The sequence below is a fragment of the Cetorhinus maximus genome, chromosome 15, assembly GCF_964194155.1.
Source record: "Cetorhinus maximus chromosome 15, sCetMax3.hap1.1, whole genome shotgun sequence".
Classification (NCBI taxonomy): Eukaryota; Metazoa; Chordata; class Chondrichthyes; order Lamniformes; family Cetorhinidae; genus Cetorhinus; species Cetorhinus maximus.
This window is the reverse complement of record NC_135893.1, coordinates 22,236,766-22,256,848: the sequence shown is the minus strand read 5'-3', so window position 1 is coordinate 22,256,848 and position 20,083 is coordinate 22,236,766. Positions and strand designations below refer to the sequence as shown.

Here is a 20,083-nt window from a genome sequence, read left to right as displayed (position 1 = left end):
CAAATAAATTACCCACCACATTAGGATTATATTTACAGATACAAATTGATTTAGGCTTTATCTTGACCAGGGTGTTTAGGAAGAGAGCCAGGTTTCCCCATAGAAATAAATTTACTACCACATCTAGCCCACTGTACCAGCCTGGCTGGTGTAGTAATAAAAATATTTCAAAATCTTCCTGGTCCTATACAACCACAGAAGTTGATAGCACATATAAGGAGGCCAATTGGTCCATTGTGGCTGTGCTGGCTCATTAACAAATCCCAAACTAATTCCACTAACCTTTTTCCCAACAGCCAAGTATCTTCCTATGCTAAAATATGCAATGGCCTATGCGTCAACTTCTCAGTCTGGCAAGGCATTTCATGCTCCAGCAACACTCTACATGAATAATCCTTCTCAGTGTAAATTTAAATCGGTAACCAAAGATTGAAACAAGGAGTCTTTCTCTATTTATGCTATTAATCTTTTCAAAGGTAAAAGCTGTATTATGCTTCCTTTTATAGAAAACATTAACATGTATTCATATAGTACCACCTTTCATGACTTCAGGTCATTGCAAAACACTTCATAGCCATTCGTACCAGTGGAAATAGCCCTGATATCTTAAGTCTCTCCTCTTAGCTATAATTTTTCATTGCTGAAGCATTCTAGCAAATTCATGCTTTAAGCTCTCTCCCTTTTAATATACTTCCTCTACTGAGAATTCCCAAAACTATACCTAATCATGGCCAAGCCACTTTTTTGTAAAATATGTATCAAAAACTAATTTTTCAATTCGACTGAGCAGTGAAATGTAACATGCCTTTCATACTTAATGATCTTAATATGCATAAACTGTCATTTTTTAAAACTCGTATTCAGGTTAGTGCTCCCTATCCCAATCCAACACTTCTTATTTATCTACTTTTCTGTTATATTAGCAAAGTCAGGAATTCTGGCCCTGATACTAAGTCACCAATATTACACTCTCAAAGTGCAGGATATGTTTGTATGTACCTGCAGTAGCCATTAATTATTCTCCCTGCAACCACTTTAGTGAGGGGTTTCCAATGTTTGGCCCCACCTTCCACAGGCGCTCCGAGTAACACAACATCTTCAATAATTCCTACAGAATCTGTAAAACAAAAGGAAAAGAGGACATGTGCATTAGAAGATGATTATTCCCATCCTGCAGGTTCATTATCATGTGAATCCCAATATGACACAAAAATATGAAAGCACAGACATAGTCAAGGTTATTTCAACAGCTTTCAGCTTACTTTCTTATTGAGCTCAGAGCTAGCTTCTTTATTGATTATGTGTGGGATATATTTTGTATGATTCTGTGGCCATGCAGTGTAGAATGAATATTATACTCGTGCTACATCACCAAATGCAACAGCCATTTATGCACAGCAAGATCCAGCAACCAGGAATGATAAAAAATATCCAGTCAATCCCTTTTGTTGACATTGGTTGAGGGGGAAATGTTTGTCAGGACACCGTCGTGCTCCCTAATCATCATCCCATAGTGCTATCGGATTTTTATTGTATACCTCAACCACTGGAGCAGGCAGATGACTGATTGCTTTATCATCTCATTTGAAATACAGCATCTCCATCAATGCAGCATTTCCTTAACACTGCACCAAATTGTTAGCTTAGGCTACGTGCTCAAGTCCTGGAATGGGAATTCATCTGGCAGCCTCTTGACACAAGAGGCGAGAGTGTTGTCAAATGAGCCAAGCAGAAACACAAACTACTTCAGGATGCCGCATTATAGGATGTATCTGACAATATTCAAACCTTTTTATTATAATGGAATTGCATGGTTTTTAATTTAAAACTATAAAGCTGAGAAAATTAATTCAGAATAATTAAAGAAGCTACAGTTGACCTCAGCAATTGGGGCGGGGGCGGGGGGGGAGGGGGGGGTTGTAGGGAGGGGAGGAGGGGGAATCAGTGCTCCAACTTGTAGCTACCTAGGGAATCCTTGCAGGAATCTGTGTCCATGTAAACAGCAGGTAAGGGCAGGATGGACTCAGCAATGATGATTCTAAACTCTCATACAGTTCAGCCAAGTGGGTGAAATACCATATGAGGGAGAATCCTGTGGAACACAGGATCCAAAGCAGTGACCTGCTGGCCTGTACAACTTAGCGCCAGAATGCCCATGCAGCTCAAGACCTATTCTTCTTACTTTATTTCTATCTGTGATTGACTACAGGTACAAACATCCAATTTGTGACCTGATGAAAAAAAATGAAAGAAAGTCTGGTCTGTATCCTTGCATCACAGCAAGAAGGGCACTTCTGCTCTACAAGGCAATTGCTGAATAACGCTGATATTTACACATGTTGAGTAGCACAAATCAGTTTCACAGTAAATATTTAACATGGTGACTGTTGAAAGGATCATAAAGCAATTCTCATCAATCAGTTTAGTCTGCCCTGCAAGGCAATACCTGTCACACTTTGCAGAATGTGCCATGTTTACAACCATATTGTAGCACTAGTTTAAAATGTTTGCAACTTAGAGCCTGAGCCATTACCCAAAATCAACCCTGAGGCTGTGTCCACTTTATATAGTTTAGCATAGGATGATCAGCAAATCCATAACAGAGCTAACTGGAAACTAATTACCCACCATGTTCATTTTCTCTCCATCTCTGAAGGCAATGGTTTCATTCTCTGAATGACACTGTAACTTAAAGGTATAAACAGTCAAGTGCTGAGGTCCACAGCAGGTCCCTGCAATTCCTGGTCTGTGCTGAGCACGAGTTTCATGGGTACTGCCTACCCTATGGCATTTCTCTTAAGAGTCATTCTGCCTCTGAGTCTAGAATCGTCACAGTTGACCTCGGTCTTGACATCCCCTGATGTCGACACAAATTCACACTCCAGCAGACGCCACTGGACAGCTGGGACTGGTTGCTTTTATTTCCTCCGCCTCTGATTTGGATTGCTGCGGTGAACTGTTCCTTCCAAATTATTTGCTCAGTTAAGATCAGCCAACCCACCACCGACTAAGAATTGAAGCAAGGGCCAACAAGTTTGTGTGTCAGAGAGCACCAGGCAGCCTTCACCTACCAGAATACTGGTAGAACTCCCCCATTTGAAGCTCTGAATGATCTCTGCTTCCCTCAGACATATCTTGTTCTGTCATATGTTTCCTGTGGCCAAGGTAATGGGCAACTTCAGTTGGCAACTAGGGGCACATAGCAGCCTAACTGACTGCTGCTTCACCAACAGAAAATGAGAAGGATTTTATATCCTCACTATCAGTGCCTCTTTCAAAGCTTAGATTGGTTTTACCTTCATGGTTCTTTTTATTCTTTCTATCCCCTTTTATTTAGCTTTTTTTGGAATATTCTCATTCGCACAAAGAGTTCAGGCTCAAACAGACAAGGAGTCACTGTGGCTGAAAGAGCAAAGGAGGTTTAAGATTGTCAGTGGAGATGAACCAGGTATTTTCTGGTCTACTGCTGACACAGAGTACCCACAGTTCATGTCAGATCTAATGCCCAGTACTGACAATTTGAACATTTTAATTCATTATTTGTGGCAAATTTAATGCCTCAACTGAGGAATGTCAGTCTGCATGGGGCGAGAGAACAGTCAAAGTTGGGGCTGGAATTTAACAATAGCCAAACTTTCCCATCTGCTAAATGCTGTAAGCTCACATGGCTGAAGCTGCATGCCGTGGAGAATGTGACTTCAGCAGTTTAAACCAGGTGATTTAAGTAAAATATAGGATTTTCCAATTGAGTTCTCAGGGGCTGCTTTATCTTCACTAATCACACTGCTTCCACTCCAGTGTCTGCGCACAAGTATAGAATGTGTGTGCATGAGTGGGAGAGAAGTGAAGAAGATTGCTCTGCTGACATTTTGCTAGAGATACATTTACCTCACCAAAGTGGATAAGTTGTTGTTATTAATGGGAACAACTTTGGGGTTACCGAGATAGCAGAGGTGACAGTTGTCATGTACATGGGGAAGCTTACCTTCTGCTTCCACTTGATGCTGGCGGGAGTAGTATATAAATAATGAACAGGCAGAGACCATTGATTGCCTATAATGTGACAAGCAGGAGTACACAGTCGATTGTACTTACAGCACAGCTGCAGACAGAGATCATGCAGCAAACTCTGCTCACAGTGTGTAGCATATCTGTAGGCAGAGATTTTACTCTACTCAGTTAGCATCTTAAATGTAAGCTCATCTCTAGTAGTTTCATTTAAACAGCAACCTTACTGCTGTGAGGGTAACAGTCTCCAGGAACGGGATGTTTCCTCTATTAATGTTGGCAAACTATTGATTTGATGTTGAATTCAAAGGCGTGTTTGCATAAACCAGGAAGACAACTTATTGTACAAGATGCCAAGTTGTAAATCACTGCCTCTGCAAACAGTTCCATGGAAGCTGTGACCTGGCTGTGGATTTAAGCTTAGTTGGCTCCACTGAGGGAGTGACATAAGACCCTGAAGACTGATGCACAATATAATCAGCGCTAACTCAGCCCTGCCCCACCTTCCAAGTCATTTAGGAGTCTAATCTGTCCTGTTGATAGCTCCCTTAGGAGTCCATTTTCCATAATAACCAACAGTCAACTGAAATGAACTAAGCAGAATTCAGACCTGCATCCTGCAGATGAGAAAATGCTGCTTCAAAGACAATTATCTGAAGCGCTCAGCCAATATATCACATTAAGAAAGGAGAACACGGAGAATACTGGGAGAACAAGGGTGCTAAGCGAATGGAGCCACCAGCAGGACAGCACTAACACTGGGAAAGGGAGAGGAAGGTGCTGGTACAGAGAGACAAGGAAAGAAATGGGAGACAGGAAGCACTGAGAGAGAGAAAGCATTGGAGCAGGGGTACAAGGAGAAAAGGAAGCAATGGGAGACAGGGCGTATGGCACTGGGAGAGAAGCAGCCCGAGCTTGTTTTTCATTTTATTTTGGATGGATTAATGGAAACAATGATTACACCAGATGGCGAGATGGTTTTGCATTTTAATCAGAAGTTTCTCAATATGGACTGCTCATGCATGAGCTGTGACAACAGGAGATATCAGAGAGATAAATAACTTTCCCCTTATCCTGGACCAATGTCGAATTGAATTTCTTACTGCACTGTAACATCAGTGTTATGTTTCAATTTTGTGGTTCATCTTTTATAAATCAGCCAGCAATTTGAACTTGAGCTGATGCCATTTTCCAAAGCCTACATTTCTTTGCATGATGTTATGCTGAGTAAAGGATGGTGACTGCATATGGAAGAGTTGTGTGTTGGGGCTATACATTTAGCTAAAAGCTGGAAACCATGAATACCTCTGAGGGTAAACAAATCAAATCTATACAAAAGCTTAATAATACCCTACTCTGTTTAAAAAAAACGGAGAATATTTGTAACTTCTACAATAAGAACTTGCATTTATATAGCACCTTTAACACAGGGAAACATCCCATGTCACTTCACAGGAACATAATTGAACAAAATTTAACACAAAGCCACAGAAGCCCCTTAGGATGGGTGACTACAGGCTTGGTTAAAGAGTTAGGTTGTAAAGAGGGTCTCAAAGGAGGAAAGAGAAGTGGAGAGGTGGTGTGGTTTCAGAAGGGAATTTAAAATGCATTAGTTGCTATAACAGCATATATTCTGACTTTTTAACTGCCAGTTAGGATGACAATGGGTTGCACCAGTGTCATTGATCAAAATAAAATTAATCTAATAAAAGTGCCCCTTTATAAAGGGGCACAAACAATAAACACCCAAATTATACAAAACAAAGGAAACTTATCAAATTAAATCAGATTGTTGCCAACCGTCTCCATAGTATCCTCCAGTTCCTTTGGTGCCCACTGGTCAAGCAAAGCTGGTGGACACCATGTGTTCCTTCTCCATGGATATGCAGGCACAGACATAGCCATGAAATAGAGGCAGGCAGATGGAGTGATTAATCCCATCTGCCATGTCTAATCTGTCCTGTTGATAGCTACCTTGGCCAAGCCCAGGGGCAGACCTATGAAATGGCCCTCCAACATGCCTAACCCACTCCATGCCCACCGTGACTTCTACTGGAGGGTGAGCAATCTTTTAATTTTCAGTACTTGAGAGAGGAATTTTAGACTTTTATTGATGCCTCTTCTTTATACTATAGTTAGTATTTGGAACATGATTCACAGAATGATTTATTCACCAATGTGAACTGCACCTTGGGCTGTGATTTGATTTTTGCTACTTATACATACTGAGTTCCAGCCTTAAAGTCAGTGCTTGCTTGTTACCCACTGCCTTTCACCTGTAGCTCTTAGCAGACCTGCAGTTCCACTTGTCTTTGGGACTCTATTCACGTCACGTCTGTGTCATCATAAATGAGATTCAGCATTGTTAATCAGCCTTCTCTCTTAATTCTAAATGCCTTGTGATGTGGGTGATGCTGACAAGGCCACACTGATTACTCATCATGCTTTGCCTTGAGAAGGTGGTGATGGGCCATCTCCTTGAATCATTGCAGTCTTTGTGCTGATGATATTTTCACAATGGTGCTAAGTAGGGAATTTCACGATTTTGACCCAGTTACGATGAAGGAATGGTAATTATATATTCAAGTTAGACTAACATTCAACTTAGCGGTGATGGTGTTTCTATAATCTTACTGCTCTTGGCTTCCTTGAAACTTGGTGAGTTGTTGCAGAACATCTTGTATAAAGTACAAGACAGTGCACTGGTGGGGTAGGGACAGATGTTGAGTTCTCTGGCAGTGGCACTGTTTAGGAGGACTGTTCTATCTTTGATGGCACTGAGCACTGATTGTTGTTGCAGCTGCACTCATTCAGGCAAACAGTGAGAATTTCGTTACACTCCTGACTTGAACGTTGAGAATGAAGGAAACGCCTTGAGTGACCAAGAGATAAGACACTTAGAGTACCCAACTTGTGCCCTGCTCTTGTAGCCAGTGTTGATATGGCTGGTTCAATTCAGCTTCTGATCTGAGGATGTTGATGGTAGGGTACTCAGCCACAATGATTGCCATCAAAAGTTAAAGAGAGATGATCAAGCTTTTCCTTGTTGGAGATGGCCACTGCCTGGCATTAATGTGGCACAATTGTTAGCTGCTACATCAGCTCAAGCCTGGATTCCACCCCTCTTCCTGGCCACTATCTTGGGCGAAACCAGTCTGTTTGCAACTTAGGCATCTCATTCATTCTCAGTAAAGCTTCCAACCTCATATCCTCTACATCACAGACTGTATTTCCAGCTCCGTAATATCACCCACTTCTGCCTTGCTTCAGTCCATCAGTTGTTAAAACCCTCATTTCACGCCTTTGCTACCTCCAAACTAGACTATACCATGCTTTCTTCTGGCCTTTGTTCCATTGTTCACCCTCAATAAACTCCATAAATCCAAAACTCTGCTGTCTGTATCCTACCCTGCACCAAGTTCTGCTAATCCATCACCTCTAGCTTGTTGGCTTTTATTGGCTCCCAGTCAATTTGCTGAAGTGGGACATTTCTTTTCAGATGAAAGGAAGGAGAAAGGCAGGAGTGGAATACAGCTTCACACCACTGAGCTTTTTCCTTGACTGATAATTTGCTGATTTTGATGGTGGGGAGAGGAAGCTTGTAACCAGGATTATCCCACTGTTCTGACGAAAAGAGGGTTGCTTGGTAACAAAGAAACCACAACTACATATATAAAGCAATTATCTGAAGTGGCAACTCTGGGAGCATAAATATTTGGCTCAGTGATAGAGCCGTTTCTTTACTGAGGTAACATCAAAGCAGGTTCGCACTGATGGAGAAACTGCAGTTCAAGTATGGTTTGAAGTTCCTGATGTGTGCTTACTTCAAATTTTGATTCAAGGCCAATTTATAAAAAGTTTAAAAAATAAATTTAAAATCTCAACATCTGGCTTTTTATGTTTTACAGTGTGGGGTTCTGCTTTACCTGGAGACAGATTAATGCAATCTCACTGTATAAATAATTGTGGCTGACTCTCACTGCTCTAAAGTAGGGACTGGGATCAAACTGCTTTATGCAACAGAGAGAGGCCAAACTAAATAATGAAATACCAGTGCAGGAACAATATTAAATCATTTTCTTGCTCAATAAATCTAACTTACTTTGCCTTAAGGAAGACAAGAATCAAGATACTTGTTTCTGCACAGATGTCCTGCAACCATCTGCGGCAGAATCCTGGTAGTGGGGATTAACATCCCAGAACATCATAACTCCAATGAAATACAATAACTGCTGCTTTCTATGAAGTTGAACAATATAGAAAAGTAATCTCTTGTACTATCCAGAAGCCCTATGGAATATTTCAAACTGTAAGCAGTTAACAGAGCACTAATATAGTTTATAAAAACAGAAAATGCTGGAAAAACTCAGCAGGTCTGGCGGCATCTGTGGAGAGAGAAACAGAGTTAACATTTCGAGTCCATATGACTTCTTCAGAGCATCATTTTCTGTTTTTATTTCAGATTTCCAGCATCCACAATATTTTGCTTTTACACTAGTATAGTTTAATGCTACACTTACTTGTTGCTTTTATTATCTAATTTTCTCCTCCACCTACCCTTTCTTCACCCAGTGGTGCTGACTCTGGTTAGGATATGGATTGCACAGTGGTCATTAACCCTTCAGTAGCTCAGCTAAGTGGCTTCATTTGCAAAACTAGACTGTGAGTGGTAGGAAGCCATTCAGCCAAGAGGAGAGATCATCACAACCAAGCCCGATCCCACTCTCTCTCAACTTCCACAAACATACTTTTGAGAGTCACTGGAGCCAGGTGTTACATTTCACATCAGCACCTTTATTTATTCTTTCATGGGATGTGGGCGTCACTGGCAAGGCCAACATTTGTTGTTCATCCCTAATTGCCCCTGCTAGGCCATTTCAGAGGGCAGTTAAGAGTCAACCCCATTGCCGGGAATCTGGAGTCACACGTAGGTCAAACAGGGTAAGGATGGCAGATTTCCTTCCCTAAAGGGCATTAATGAACCAGATGGGGTTTCACAACAATTGATAATAGTCTCATGGTCGCCATTACTGAAACTAGCTTTACAATTCCAGATTTTATTAACTGAATTTAAATTCCACCTGCTGCCATGGTGGGATTGAACCCCTGCCCCCAAAGCATTAGCCTGGGCCTCTGGATTACTAGTTCAATTACATTACCACTATGCTGCCATCTTCCCATAACCTCTTGGTTATGGAGTGGAAATGCTGGCTGGGGTTCCTACTACTAATCACTGTCCAATGACTCAACAAAGTGAACATGTGTGGATATTGGATCAGCCTCCGCAGTTATGTAAGCCACTGATACTCACTGCCCAGACTTGCACATTAAGAATAGCAACTTGGGCGGTCAGCAGTCAGGGAACCCATAACGCCGCAATAGTCAGCATCTAAGGGAAAGGAGAGGTAAAAAGGAAAAATAATGGAGAAACAAAACTGACCTTAGGTCTCCTTACCACAAGCAAAAATTTGTTACTAAGCTTAGACTATGGACATCAAAACATGGAGCTCTCCCAGCTGGACTGTGTGTGCATGTTTACTTTTCCATAAACATCTAAACTCCTTAAACATCCAACAGTCCAAAAATAGCCCTCTTGATCTTTCAATTTGCCTGTTTCATCATCTATGATAAACTGCACCTTTACGCTCAAAGCCTTAATAAAACATAAGGAATTTTATTTATATGGTGGAGTGGTCAAGTGTTCATTACATTGCTGCAATGGGGCTGATACAGGCAGCTTTATTAGCATCCGTGCTACACACTTAAATACTAATTGAAATTCATTCACTACCAAGCAGTTTTAAAGCACAATTTGAGAAAACCCCTTTTTACAGTATTTCTTCATAAATCATGTTTGTTACAGAAAATGGTACAGTCATGATTCTACAATCAGGCAAGTAGGCAATCAGAACATTATGTAAGTATCACTGATCTTAGAATCACAAACATTTGCAAACAGAACACAGGATGAAAAAAATTCCTGTTCTTCAACAGATCTATCAGCTTGGTAACCCACCTGGTCCGGACACATTCAGTATGACCCCGGCAATGAGTTTATTCAGGCACAGTCAAAATTTAGATTTTGTCGCGATAGCTGTTATCGTGTGGTCACAAGAGCCTCTACACAGACCTGAATGAACGACTAGAATAAACAGATGATTCCCACCATAGAAATACATGGAAGTTACAACACAGAAACAGGCACTTTGATCCAACCAGTCCATTTGAGATAAACACATGCAGAAAGTGCTAGAAATACTCAGCAGGTCTGGCAGCATCTGTGCAGAAAGAAACAGAATTAACAAGCAGGATTTTCAGCCCCATATGGGGGTGAGTATAGAGGTCGACAGATGGAAAAATGAACTCCAACGGCTAGTGTGCCAAATTCCCGGCATTATCCTGCCCCCTGGCAGGATGGGGTAGGTAGCAGGGAAGGGCTATCTGCCCGCATGTGGCAGGTGGCCAATTAAGGGGATTAAAAAGCCTACTGGCGGGACTGCAGGACTAGCACTTATCTGGCAAGGCATTAGATTTGTTGTTTCAGGAGGCCAACGGTCTTTCGATGACGGCTTTTTAGAAGCATGAAACTCAATGTATTTGTGTTCAGGTGTGTGTATGTGTGCCTTAGGTGTTGTAAGCCAGGCCTATAGTCAGAGCCTGACTGGAGGGCCCCACAAGCAGAGGCTAGGCCAGAGGCTGAACATGGTCTCTTGATGGCAGACAGGGAGACCAGTGCTCCAGGCAGGCTCTGAGGCCCTCCCTGCCTCCCTGGCCACAATTGCATGGTGGCCAGGCTGCTGAAGGCATTTTTAAATTTAAAGGCTTGAAAAGTTGGAGAGGGCGCCTCAAGGTTCTCTTCCATACCTGAACTGCAGGCTTCATTTCCTTCTGGTGGGCCTACTGATCCTCCAGGATCAAGAGACCCACCCAGCGCCCACCATCCTTAATTGGACAGCAAACCCACCCTCTGGCCACTTATTGACAATTTGGATAAAATTGCTACTGGGATGACTGCCTCCCAAAAAGTGTGGGATTTGACCCCCATCTCGGGGGTCCAATCCAAAACCTAAAATCCAGCCCAACATTTCAGGTCTGTGATCTTTCATTACAACTGGGAAAAGTTACAAGCATAATAAGGCAGGCACGAGAGGGGAAAAAGAACAAAAGGGAAGACAAGAGGATAATGAAAAGGACAAACAAAGCCGATTAGTAGTGGAGGGTTCTAACCATTTAGAACTGAGAAGTTAGGACAAGGGAGGGAAATCAGATGGAACATTTTTACCCAAAGGTTAATGAGTTTGCGCAGCAAATTATATTGAAGGGCACAGAAGTAGACAGTACAAGAGATATTGAGAAACAATTAAATGTTTCTGGAGAAGGAATTGAGGGATCTGGGAAGAAGGTGCTTAGGTGGGCTTCATAAGTTTATAAGTGATAAAATTACTATGTTCTTAAATAAGTCTGCACTAATTTAGTGACAGCTTTGCAACTAGCTTAATCATTTAAACATTACTGCAAGTAAATAGGTATTTAATTAAATACAGTATCAGAAACAGTAATTAACGTAAGGTGGAAGTACAGACTTATCAACTAAATCCATCCATTCCATCATTTGAAATTTTTATTTCAATATTTTTCTTTCAATATTTAATTTTATTAAACAAAATTGGACTTTACTGGAAATGGCAGAGATGGTTCCTTTACTCATCCAATTTTAATTTGGTATTCTATGATCATAAGGAGCATCTTCAGTATGAGGTTGCATTAGATGCATACTATGTTGCCCTTGGGGTCACTGGGAGCACACTAAGAGCCCCTGGGGCCATTAAGAGCATACTATGAAAACCCGGGCCATTCGTTTCATAGAGCTTTGAGGGCTATTAAGTATCGGGGCCATTAGGTTTCCTAGCTATGGAACCTCGGCGGCCAATAGGTATGTACTGTGGAGCCTTGGGAGGCCTTTAAATTCATACTTGGTGCCTTGGGGCCATTAGGTGCATCCTAAGGAGCTTCCGGGCTCCATCATAAGAATGTAATGGACGCCATTAAATGTAGTCACATCCCCTCATGTCATAAATGTCTTACCCCTTATACTGCTAAATGCCCCTCTTATTGGCAGTTCCATCTGTAGCTTTTGGTAACACAGCGAAATTGTGCACCTTGCATCAAACCACATTGGTGTACAACGCTCTGGTTGGGCGGGACTGCAGGACTAGCACTTATCTGGCAAGGCATTAGATTTGTTGCTTCAGGAGGCCAACGGTCTTGCGATAGAACCATAGAACACTACAGCATAGAAAACAGGCCATTCAGCCCTTCAAGTCTGTGCCAAAAATATTATTCCGCTAGTCCCATTGACCTGCACCTAGTCCATAACCCTCCAGACCTCTCCCATCCATGTATCTAATTTATTCTTAAAACTTAAGAGTGAGCCCGCATTTACCACGTCAGATGGTAGCTCGTTCCACACTCTCACCACTCTCTGAGTGAAGAAGTTCCCCCTAATGTTCCCCCTAAACCTTTCCCCTTTCACCCTAAAGCCATGTCCTCTCGTGTTTATTTCTCCTAATCTAAGTGGAAAGAGCCTACTCGCATTTACTCTGTCTATACCCCTCACAATTTTGTAAACTTCTAACAAATCTCCCCTCATTCTTCTACGCTCCAAAGAATAAAGTCCTAACCTGTTTAATCTTTCCCTGTAACTCAACTCCTTAAGACCCGGCAACATCCCAGTAAATCTTCTCTGCACTCTCTCAATCTTACTGATATCCTTCCTGTAGTTAGGCGACCAGAACTGCACACAATACTCCAAAGTTGGCCTCACCAATGTCTTATACAACCTCACCATAACATCCCAACTCCTATACTCAATACTTTGATTTATGAAGGCCAGTATGCCAAAAGCTTTCTTTACAACCTTGTCTACCTGTGACGCCACTTTCAGGGAATTATGTATCTGAACTCCCAGATCCCTTTGTTCCTCCGCACTCCTCAGTGCCCTACCATTTACTGTGTACGTCATGACGGCTTTTTAGAAGCATGAAGCTCAATGTATTTGTGTTCAGGTGTATGTATGTGTGCCTTAGGTGTTGTAAGCCAGACTTGTAATGGACAGGTCTCTTTTGTCAAGGAGCCAACATTGTATTTATTGTCTAGAGTCAGAGGAATGGAAAAGTGACATAAGATAAAGGCAGTAATACAAAAGCAAAATACTGCGGAAGCTGGAAATCTGAAATAAGAACAAAAAAGTGCTGGAAAAACTCAGCAGGTCTGGCAGCATCTGTGGAGAGAGAAACAGTATTAACATTTCAGGTCGATGGCCTTCCATCAGAACTGAATAACAATAGAAATGTAAAAGTTTTTAAGCTATTGGAAGGGGGATGGGGCAGGAAGAACAAAGGAGAAGGTCTGTGATAGGGTGGAGACCAGTAGAGATTAAATAACAAAAAGATTGCAAGATGCAACAGCCAAAGAGAGTACGTGGTAATGGATACAGTACAGAAACAAGATTGTATCCAAATGATGCATGAATGGCTACATAAAAACCATCTGAATGCAACATGAAGGGATAAAGAAAGAAGCAAGACAAGGCCAACCCAGTAAAACGAAAAGAAAACACACAGAAGAAGATGGAGGCAAAAGCTTTAATCTAAAGTCGTTGAACTCGATGTTCCGTCCAGAAGGCTGTATGTAGAGTGCTGAGTTGAAAGATAAGGTGCTGTTCCTTGTGTTGAGATTCACTGGAACACTGTAACATGGTCAAAAAGGTCAGCGTGGGAGCAAGGTGGAGAATTAAAATGACAAGCAAGCAGAAGCTCAGGGTCGTGCTTGTGGACTGAACAGAGGTGTTCTGCAAAGAAGTCCCCCTGTCTGCATTAGGTCTCCCCAATGGAGAGGAGACCACATTGTGAACAGTGAATACGATATTGAAAGAAGTACAAGTAAATCGCTGTTTCACTTGAGGCATTGGACACTGAGACAGGAGGAGGTGAAAGGACAGGTGTTGCATCGACTACGCTTGCATGGAAAAGTGCTATAGGGAAGGGAGGGGCTATTAGGGGTGACTGAGGAGTGGACTAGGGTGTGACAGGGGAAATAGTCCCTACAGAATGCTGAAAGGGGAGGGCAGGGGAAGTTGTGCTTGGTGGTTGCATTACACTACTGAGATAAAGGCAGCATGGCTGCTAGGAAAATGGACAGATTCTAAAGGATCTATTGCAGATGATCACAGATTAGTTGCACTTGGTTGGAATGGCTTACAATTCATGAGGACTACACCACAACAGGGCCTCATGTCTGAAATCTGTGAAGTTCTGGACTCTGAGGAATCCTGCAATCTGGGCAAATCTCTGAGCCCTGTCTTGCTGTTTCCAGGTGTCCATGGGGAAACTGATAATGATATTTCCTTTCAGAAGATTTCAGCCACCTCTTTGATACCTACATGGTCTGATATCACTCATGCACCCACTGTGGCAGTCTGGAAGAATCTGAAGGCAATAAGTTCAGGGTTGCTTTGGTCTTTACTATAATAGTTGATGCCACTGTTTGCTCTGGGGTTGTAAATTCATTTGGAGCAAGTGACATAAAATCATTACTACTAAGGTAGAGAAGTGTAGCATCATTATGCATTGCTCTTAAATTAACTGTAGAAATGTTCTCCTTGGCCTATGACACAGTTGAGAATACAGACAATTTTCCCCAGTAGCAACCCTGTTTCTTTTCTCCACCATCTTTTCTAAATAAGCCAAATATGGTGGCATTCCCAAAGCTCAGTAATATTCCTCCTGCAAATCCCCTTCACACACATAGTACCTTTAATGATAAACATTCGAGTACCTGTAACTGGTATCAGCTGCTGGGCTGTATAAGTGTTTGCAGTTTAGAAGCAGCACTGATTTCAGCTTCTGTCTGTTGGCAGCAACAGGAATTAATATGATTACGAGGGTGGAAGCAAGGATGTGACACTGTGAATGTCCTAACGACTTTGGCAACATCGTCATATATTTATGATGCTCCCATCTGTTTCAGGTAGACTGGCTGGATAATCGAGGAGGATAGAGTACGACTTCCACCCTATTTCATTATCCATTATGCTCATCTGTGTCCGCAGGATGGAAGATGGTCACGTACACAAGGACCTTCTGTATTTGAGGTAGCTAGAGCCAGAAGACCAGTGGGGCACCCAAGGCTTCACTTCAAGGATGCTAGTAAGCATGTCATGAAGGCCATCATCGATTATCATACCTAGGAGTCACTAGCTAGCGAAAGGGGCAAATGGTGACACCTCCTGTGGGCTGGTGTGCACTACCACGACGACCAGTGGCTAGGCAAAAGATGCCAATGCTGGAAACAACGACCCACAATGTCATTTGGCAGCTTCATGTGTGGCGCTTGTGGCAGAACCTGCCTCTCAAGGATTAGCCTTCACAGCCATCAGCAAAGATGCACCAAATGAAGACGCCCCATCTAAATGGATTGTTTGTTGCATGTCCATCATCTCTCATAGATGGAAGGATGCCAACGTATGCTCATATGCATCTGAAAGTGGGCAGGAATGAACACAAGTCCAATGACTCTAGGGGTGTAACGGCCCTCGATATTTCAGATGAAGTATTTGGAACAGCAAGGTAATGATACATCTTACATAGCAGAAATCCTCTTTTTCCCCACACCACCATGGAAGTATAGTCTGGTTGGTGATGATTTAAGTTTTGCTTACTCTCGTTCTATTTGCTTTCAGGTATTTACAATGGAAAACATGAGCCACAATTCTTTTTAGTTGTCAAGTGATCTCCCATCTGACATGGTATTAAGTGGGCTTCACTGCAATCAGACTCCATTATAGCAACAGTTGAGACAAATGTAAATAGAAATAAAGTCATTAGGGTCAGCATACAATGTCTGAAAATATGAAACTACTTATTGATTAATTAGCATCCTAATTAGCAGCCCCATAGAAACCACAATATTGAAACCATCTTCATTAATTATTTCAAAATACTGTGCTTGTACTTTCTTACTGTATCTGCAGACCTTTATCTGTCCGCAGAGTGTTATCTGAAGAACTTCTCCTAACCAGCAGAAATACATCACTTTCAAGGTCAGAGTGTTTTTTGTTCCAAGCCAAATAAGCAAGTATGATACCATCTGTCACAATATGTTCAGAAAATCAAATTTACTGTCATTTCAAGTAACACCTAAGTGATTAAACTGTTGGACAATAACCTTAGCAAAAAGGGCAGTTTCAGCACAAAGCAGGAGCACTCACGTTGGAGTTCCTGTAAATTATCACCTGGAAGAACTTCACCCCCTCAACGTATTAGGTTTAAACTAGTCTGTGAGGAGCCTGAATTAATGCTGCCTATCTTGACCTTTACTAGTAATTGGCAAATGGGATACAATGTGGTTTAGTTTTGCTGCTGTGCAATAAACTCAGATTCTTACAGGTGGCCAATTAATATTTCCCAGGTAAGGGTGAAAATTCTCATAAGACTGCTGAAATAAAGGAGAAAAATAATGGAATGCAAAGGTCAATCAGCAGCTGAAAAGGAAAAGCCAGGATAATGCTCAAAGTTCTGAAGGATCTACATCGGAAATGTTTTTGCTGCTCATATGCCTGCTGTGTATTTCAAGCATTTTGTGTTTTCATTCCAGTGTTCTATTATTCTGGTATTTTTCTTTTGAACTTGCTGCTAGTTATCTGTTCATTCATTCAGATGAATTGATGGGATTTTCCCCTAACACTCGGAATTACTTATTTGCATGCAATGTCACCACAAGTTAGATGCTAACTGGCGAGTCAGCCATCTGTTTTTTTCATTGTAAAGCCCCAATAATCCCACCCCCCAGTACCACCCACCTAAAACAAAAAGGACTCGGAGACAGGATTTAAAGAAGAGCAGAGAATCGGAGTGCTGAAACAGAGGGAAGGATTTGAAAACATGATGTCAAGGAGGGAAAGGAACAGAGCCTGAGGAACCAAAGCCAAGTGTTCATTTGTTGAATCACACTTTAATATTTAACTATAGAGTAGATTCAGTGGTTAGTGCTGCTGCCTCACAGCTCCAGGAACCTGAGTTCGATCCCAACCTCAGGAGACTGCCTGTGTGGATTTCACATGTTCTCCCCATGTCTGCGTGGGTTTCTGCTGGGTGCTCCTGTTTCCCCCCAATGTCCAAAGTCGTGCTGGTTAGGTGGATTGGCAATGGTAAATTGTCCCCCAGTGTGTGTGAGTATGTGAGAGCGTGTGGGTGTGTGTGTGTGTGTGTGTGTGTGCCCTGTGATGGACTGGCGTCCTGTCCTGGGTGTACCCCGTCTAGCACCCAATGCCTGTCAGGATAAGCTTCGACTCCCTGTGGATGAAGTGGTTCTGGAAAAGTGAGTGAGTGAGAGTAGATTCAGGGCTACTTTGCTTTAAAAAAGTAAGAATTAATAAGAGTTTTTATTCTTTCATGGGATGTGGGCACCACCAGCAAGGCCAGCATTTGTTACCCATCCCTAATTGCCCTTGAACTGAGTGGCTTACTAGGCCACTTAAGAGTCAATCACATTGCTGTGGATCTGGAGTCACATGTGTAGACCAGACCAGGTAAGGATGGCCGACTTCCATCCATTAGGGAACCAGATGGTTTTTACAACAATTGATGACTGACACTGATTAATGAATCAATTGAGCTTTCAGCTGCCATGGTGGGATTTGAACCCTTGTTCCCAGAGCGTTAGCCTGGGCCTCTGGATTACTGGTTCAGTGACATTACCACTATGACACCATCTTCTGACAAATAGTTAGACATAAACTAACTATATTGTCTATTGCCAATAGACAATAGCAGGCTAAATATTTAAACTGAGTTAAAGAAGTAACCAATAGAAATTAAATTAAATCTATCTGTTAATCATAATTTACTGTTGAAAGTGAACCTGTTAGCACAATAAGTAACTGTTATACAGTAACTAAATGTATGAACAACGTATTAGCCCAGGCATTATGTCACGACTGCTTAATGTGGGAGTTTTTGGACAGTAAGACTGTTCCAGATAACCATACTTGGTAAGGAGTGTCTATGAGTCGCTCTGAATCAGAGTAGTTGAGCTGCAGCACAAGCTAGCGACATTCTGACATGTAGGGAAGGGTTCAGGTTATCTGGATTGTTCACCCCACACAGTAACACCAATACAGAGATCAGCTTCAGAGAAGTGTGTGACTGACAGTAAGAAGGGTAGGGAGAACATAGTTAAAACTGAGAAGAACAAACTGCAGAAACCCATCCTGTTCAACAGGAATGATGGACTCACTACGTATAGGATAAAGAGGACCTGCAGGAAATTGTGGCCGGAATACTAGCCAAAGAAATTTGGAGCAGAGGGGGTGGGGAGAGTGTCGGGACAAGTAGAAGAGGAGCAGAATTGAAAGATTGTAGGCCAAGGGGAAATTTGCTGCAGTCGCAATTGGGAGGCCAGAGCAATGCTGCCCACCTGGTGCTAGGACAAAGGTTATTTTGAAGCAGCTGGAAAGGAACTTAGAAAGGGAGGGAGAAGAACAGTTGTCATGATCCATGTAGTAACCAATAACATAGGAAAGAACAGGGAAGAGATCCTGCTAAGGGAGCATCAGAAGCACAGAGCTAAATCAAAAAGCAGGATCTTGAGACCAATCTCTGGATGACTATCTCAGCCACAGGCTAACTAGCACAGGGAGAAACAGATCAGGAAAGTAAATGCATGCTGAGAGATTGGTATGGGACACAGGCACCATTACTGGCACAGGAAGGAGCGGTACTTCAGGGATTGGCTGCGACTAAACTGACATGGGACCAAGATCCAAATGAACTGGATAAAGGACTTCAGAAGCAAGTTTAAACTAATAAGTATGGAATGAGATTGGGGGAGGGGGTTGGGTGGATATAATCGTGATTTAAAGATAAGAAAAGGGAGAGATGAGAAAAAAAGGCCAGGGTTCAAAAAGAGACTAAATGGTAACCAATGCTCAAGGAACAGAAAAGGTTATAAGTTATTTTAAATGAAATCAAAAGGTAAACACTTATGCTATTGTGAGTTGTCAGTACTACTGATTTGCATTATTTCTGAAATATCCAAAGTGGAACCAGAAGGAGGAACATGAGGGAAGCACATCAGCAAGACATTTAAAATGGAACTGAATTAATCTTCATGAATTATATTCCTGGCTTAAAAGTTTTACAATGGAAAAACAATGAGCTGGATTTTCAGAGTCAGGCCGACTCTGGCGGCCTTTTAAAATGGCAGGCAGGACCCAGACATGGATGTCCTGCCCCATTTCCAGCAGATCCCATTTTTGCCAGCAGGGGGAAGGTGGCAGGTTATAAACCACACAGGCAGCAAATCCAAACTCAGCAGGGCCACTTCAAATTAGTACTGCGTTTAAATAGGCCCCATTTTGTCTGTTCCAAGGGACTTAACCTGCAGTGTGGGAGTTACAAATTTATGGAGGGGACATAAGAAAGCTCTTGAAGGGTGGGTAAGATCTGTAAAATGCCATCTTAAGATATTTAAATCCCCATCCCTTTAAACATGAGAAAAACCAAGCTGCGGCTGACAGTATAAAAACAAACACATGCTGCTGGAGTGCATTGATTGACAGGCAATCTGGTGTAGTTTAGGAATATCCATTACCATTGTTTCCTGCAGTTTCAATAGACTTCACTGTTGGCATTCCTCAAGGGTTGTTATTACAGCTGAGCCCATTATGAATGCTTGGCTGAGTTTCAAAACCTCAAAACCCACGTAGCACAGCAGGGGTGTTGAGTTCAAGTTTTTATTGACAGTTCTAAGAGGCTATTAAAGGATTTGCTGTCTTTGATCTGGTTACTGAATAGTAGTTTTACTGAAAAAAAGAGACATTGAATTGTTATTTTCCCCTTATATTGGCATTCTTATGAACTGCCCTGATGAGTGCAAGATGAAAAGCTTTAACATGTCTCTTTTTACAGCAATATTCAAGTTCTGAATAGTAATTTGTTTTTGTAACAATTGACCACCTGAGGAGATTTAAAATCTTTTTCTGGGTTTCATAACGAGAATTCTCTTTTCTGTATCA

At 42.0% G+C, this 20,083-nt stretch overlaps 1 protein-coding gene across 6 annotated transcripts in view; it reads right to left on the bottom strand.

Annotated features, from left to right (window-relative positions):
- The window catches only part of tmco4 (transmembrane and coiled-coil domains 4), a 90,464-nt gene that overhangs the window by 24,155 nt on the left and 46,226 nt on the right, over positions 1–20,083 (bottom strand). For all 6 annotated transcript variants that reach the window (XM_078558052.1, XM_078558048.1, XM_078558050.1 and 3 more), the window contains one exon: positions 1,000–1,117. In XM_078558052.1, coding sequence (XP_078414178.1) covers positions 1,000–1,117 — 118 coding nt within the window. The remainder of the gene's footprint in view (positions 1–999; positions 1,118–20,083) is intronic.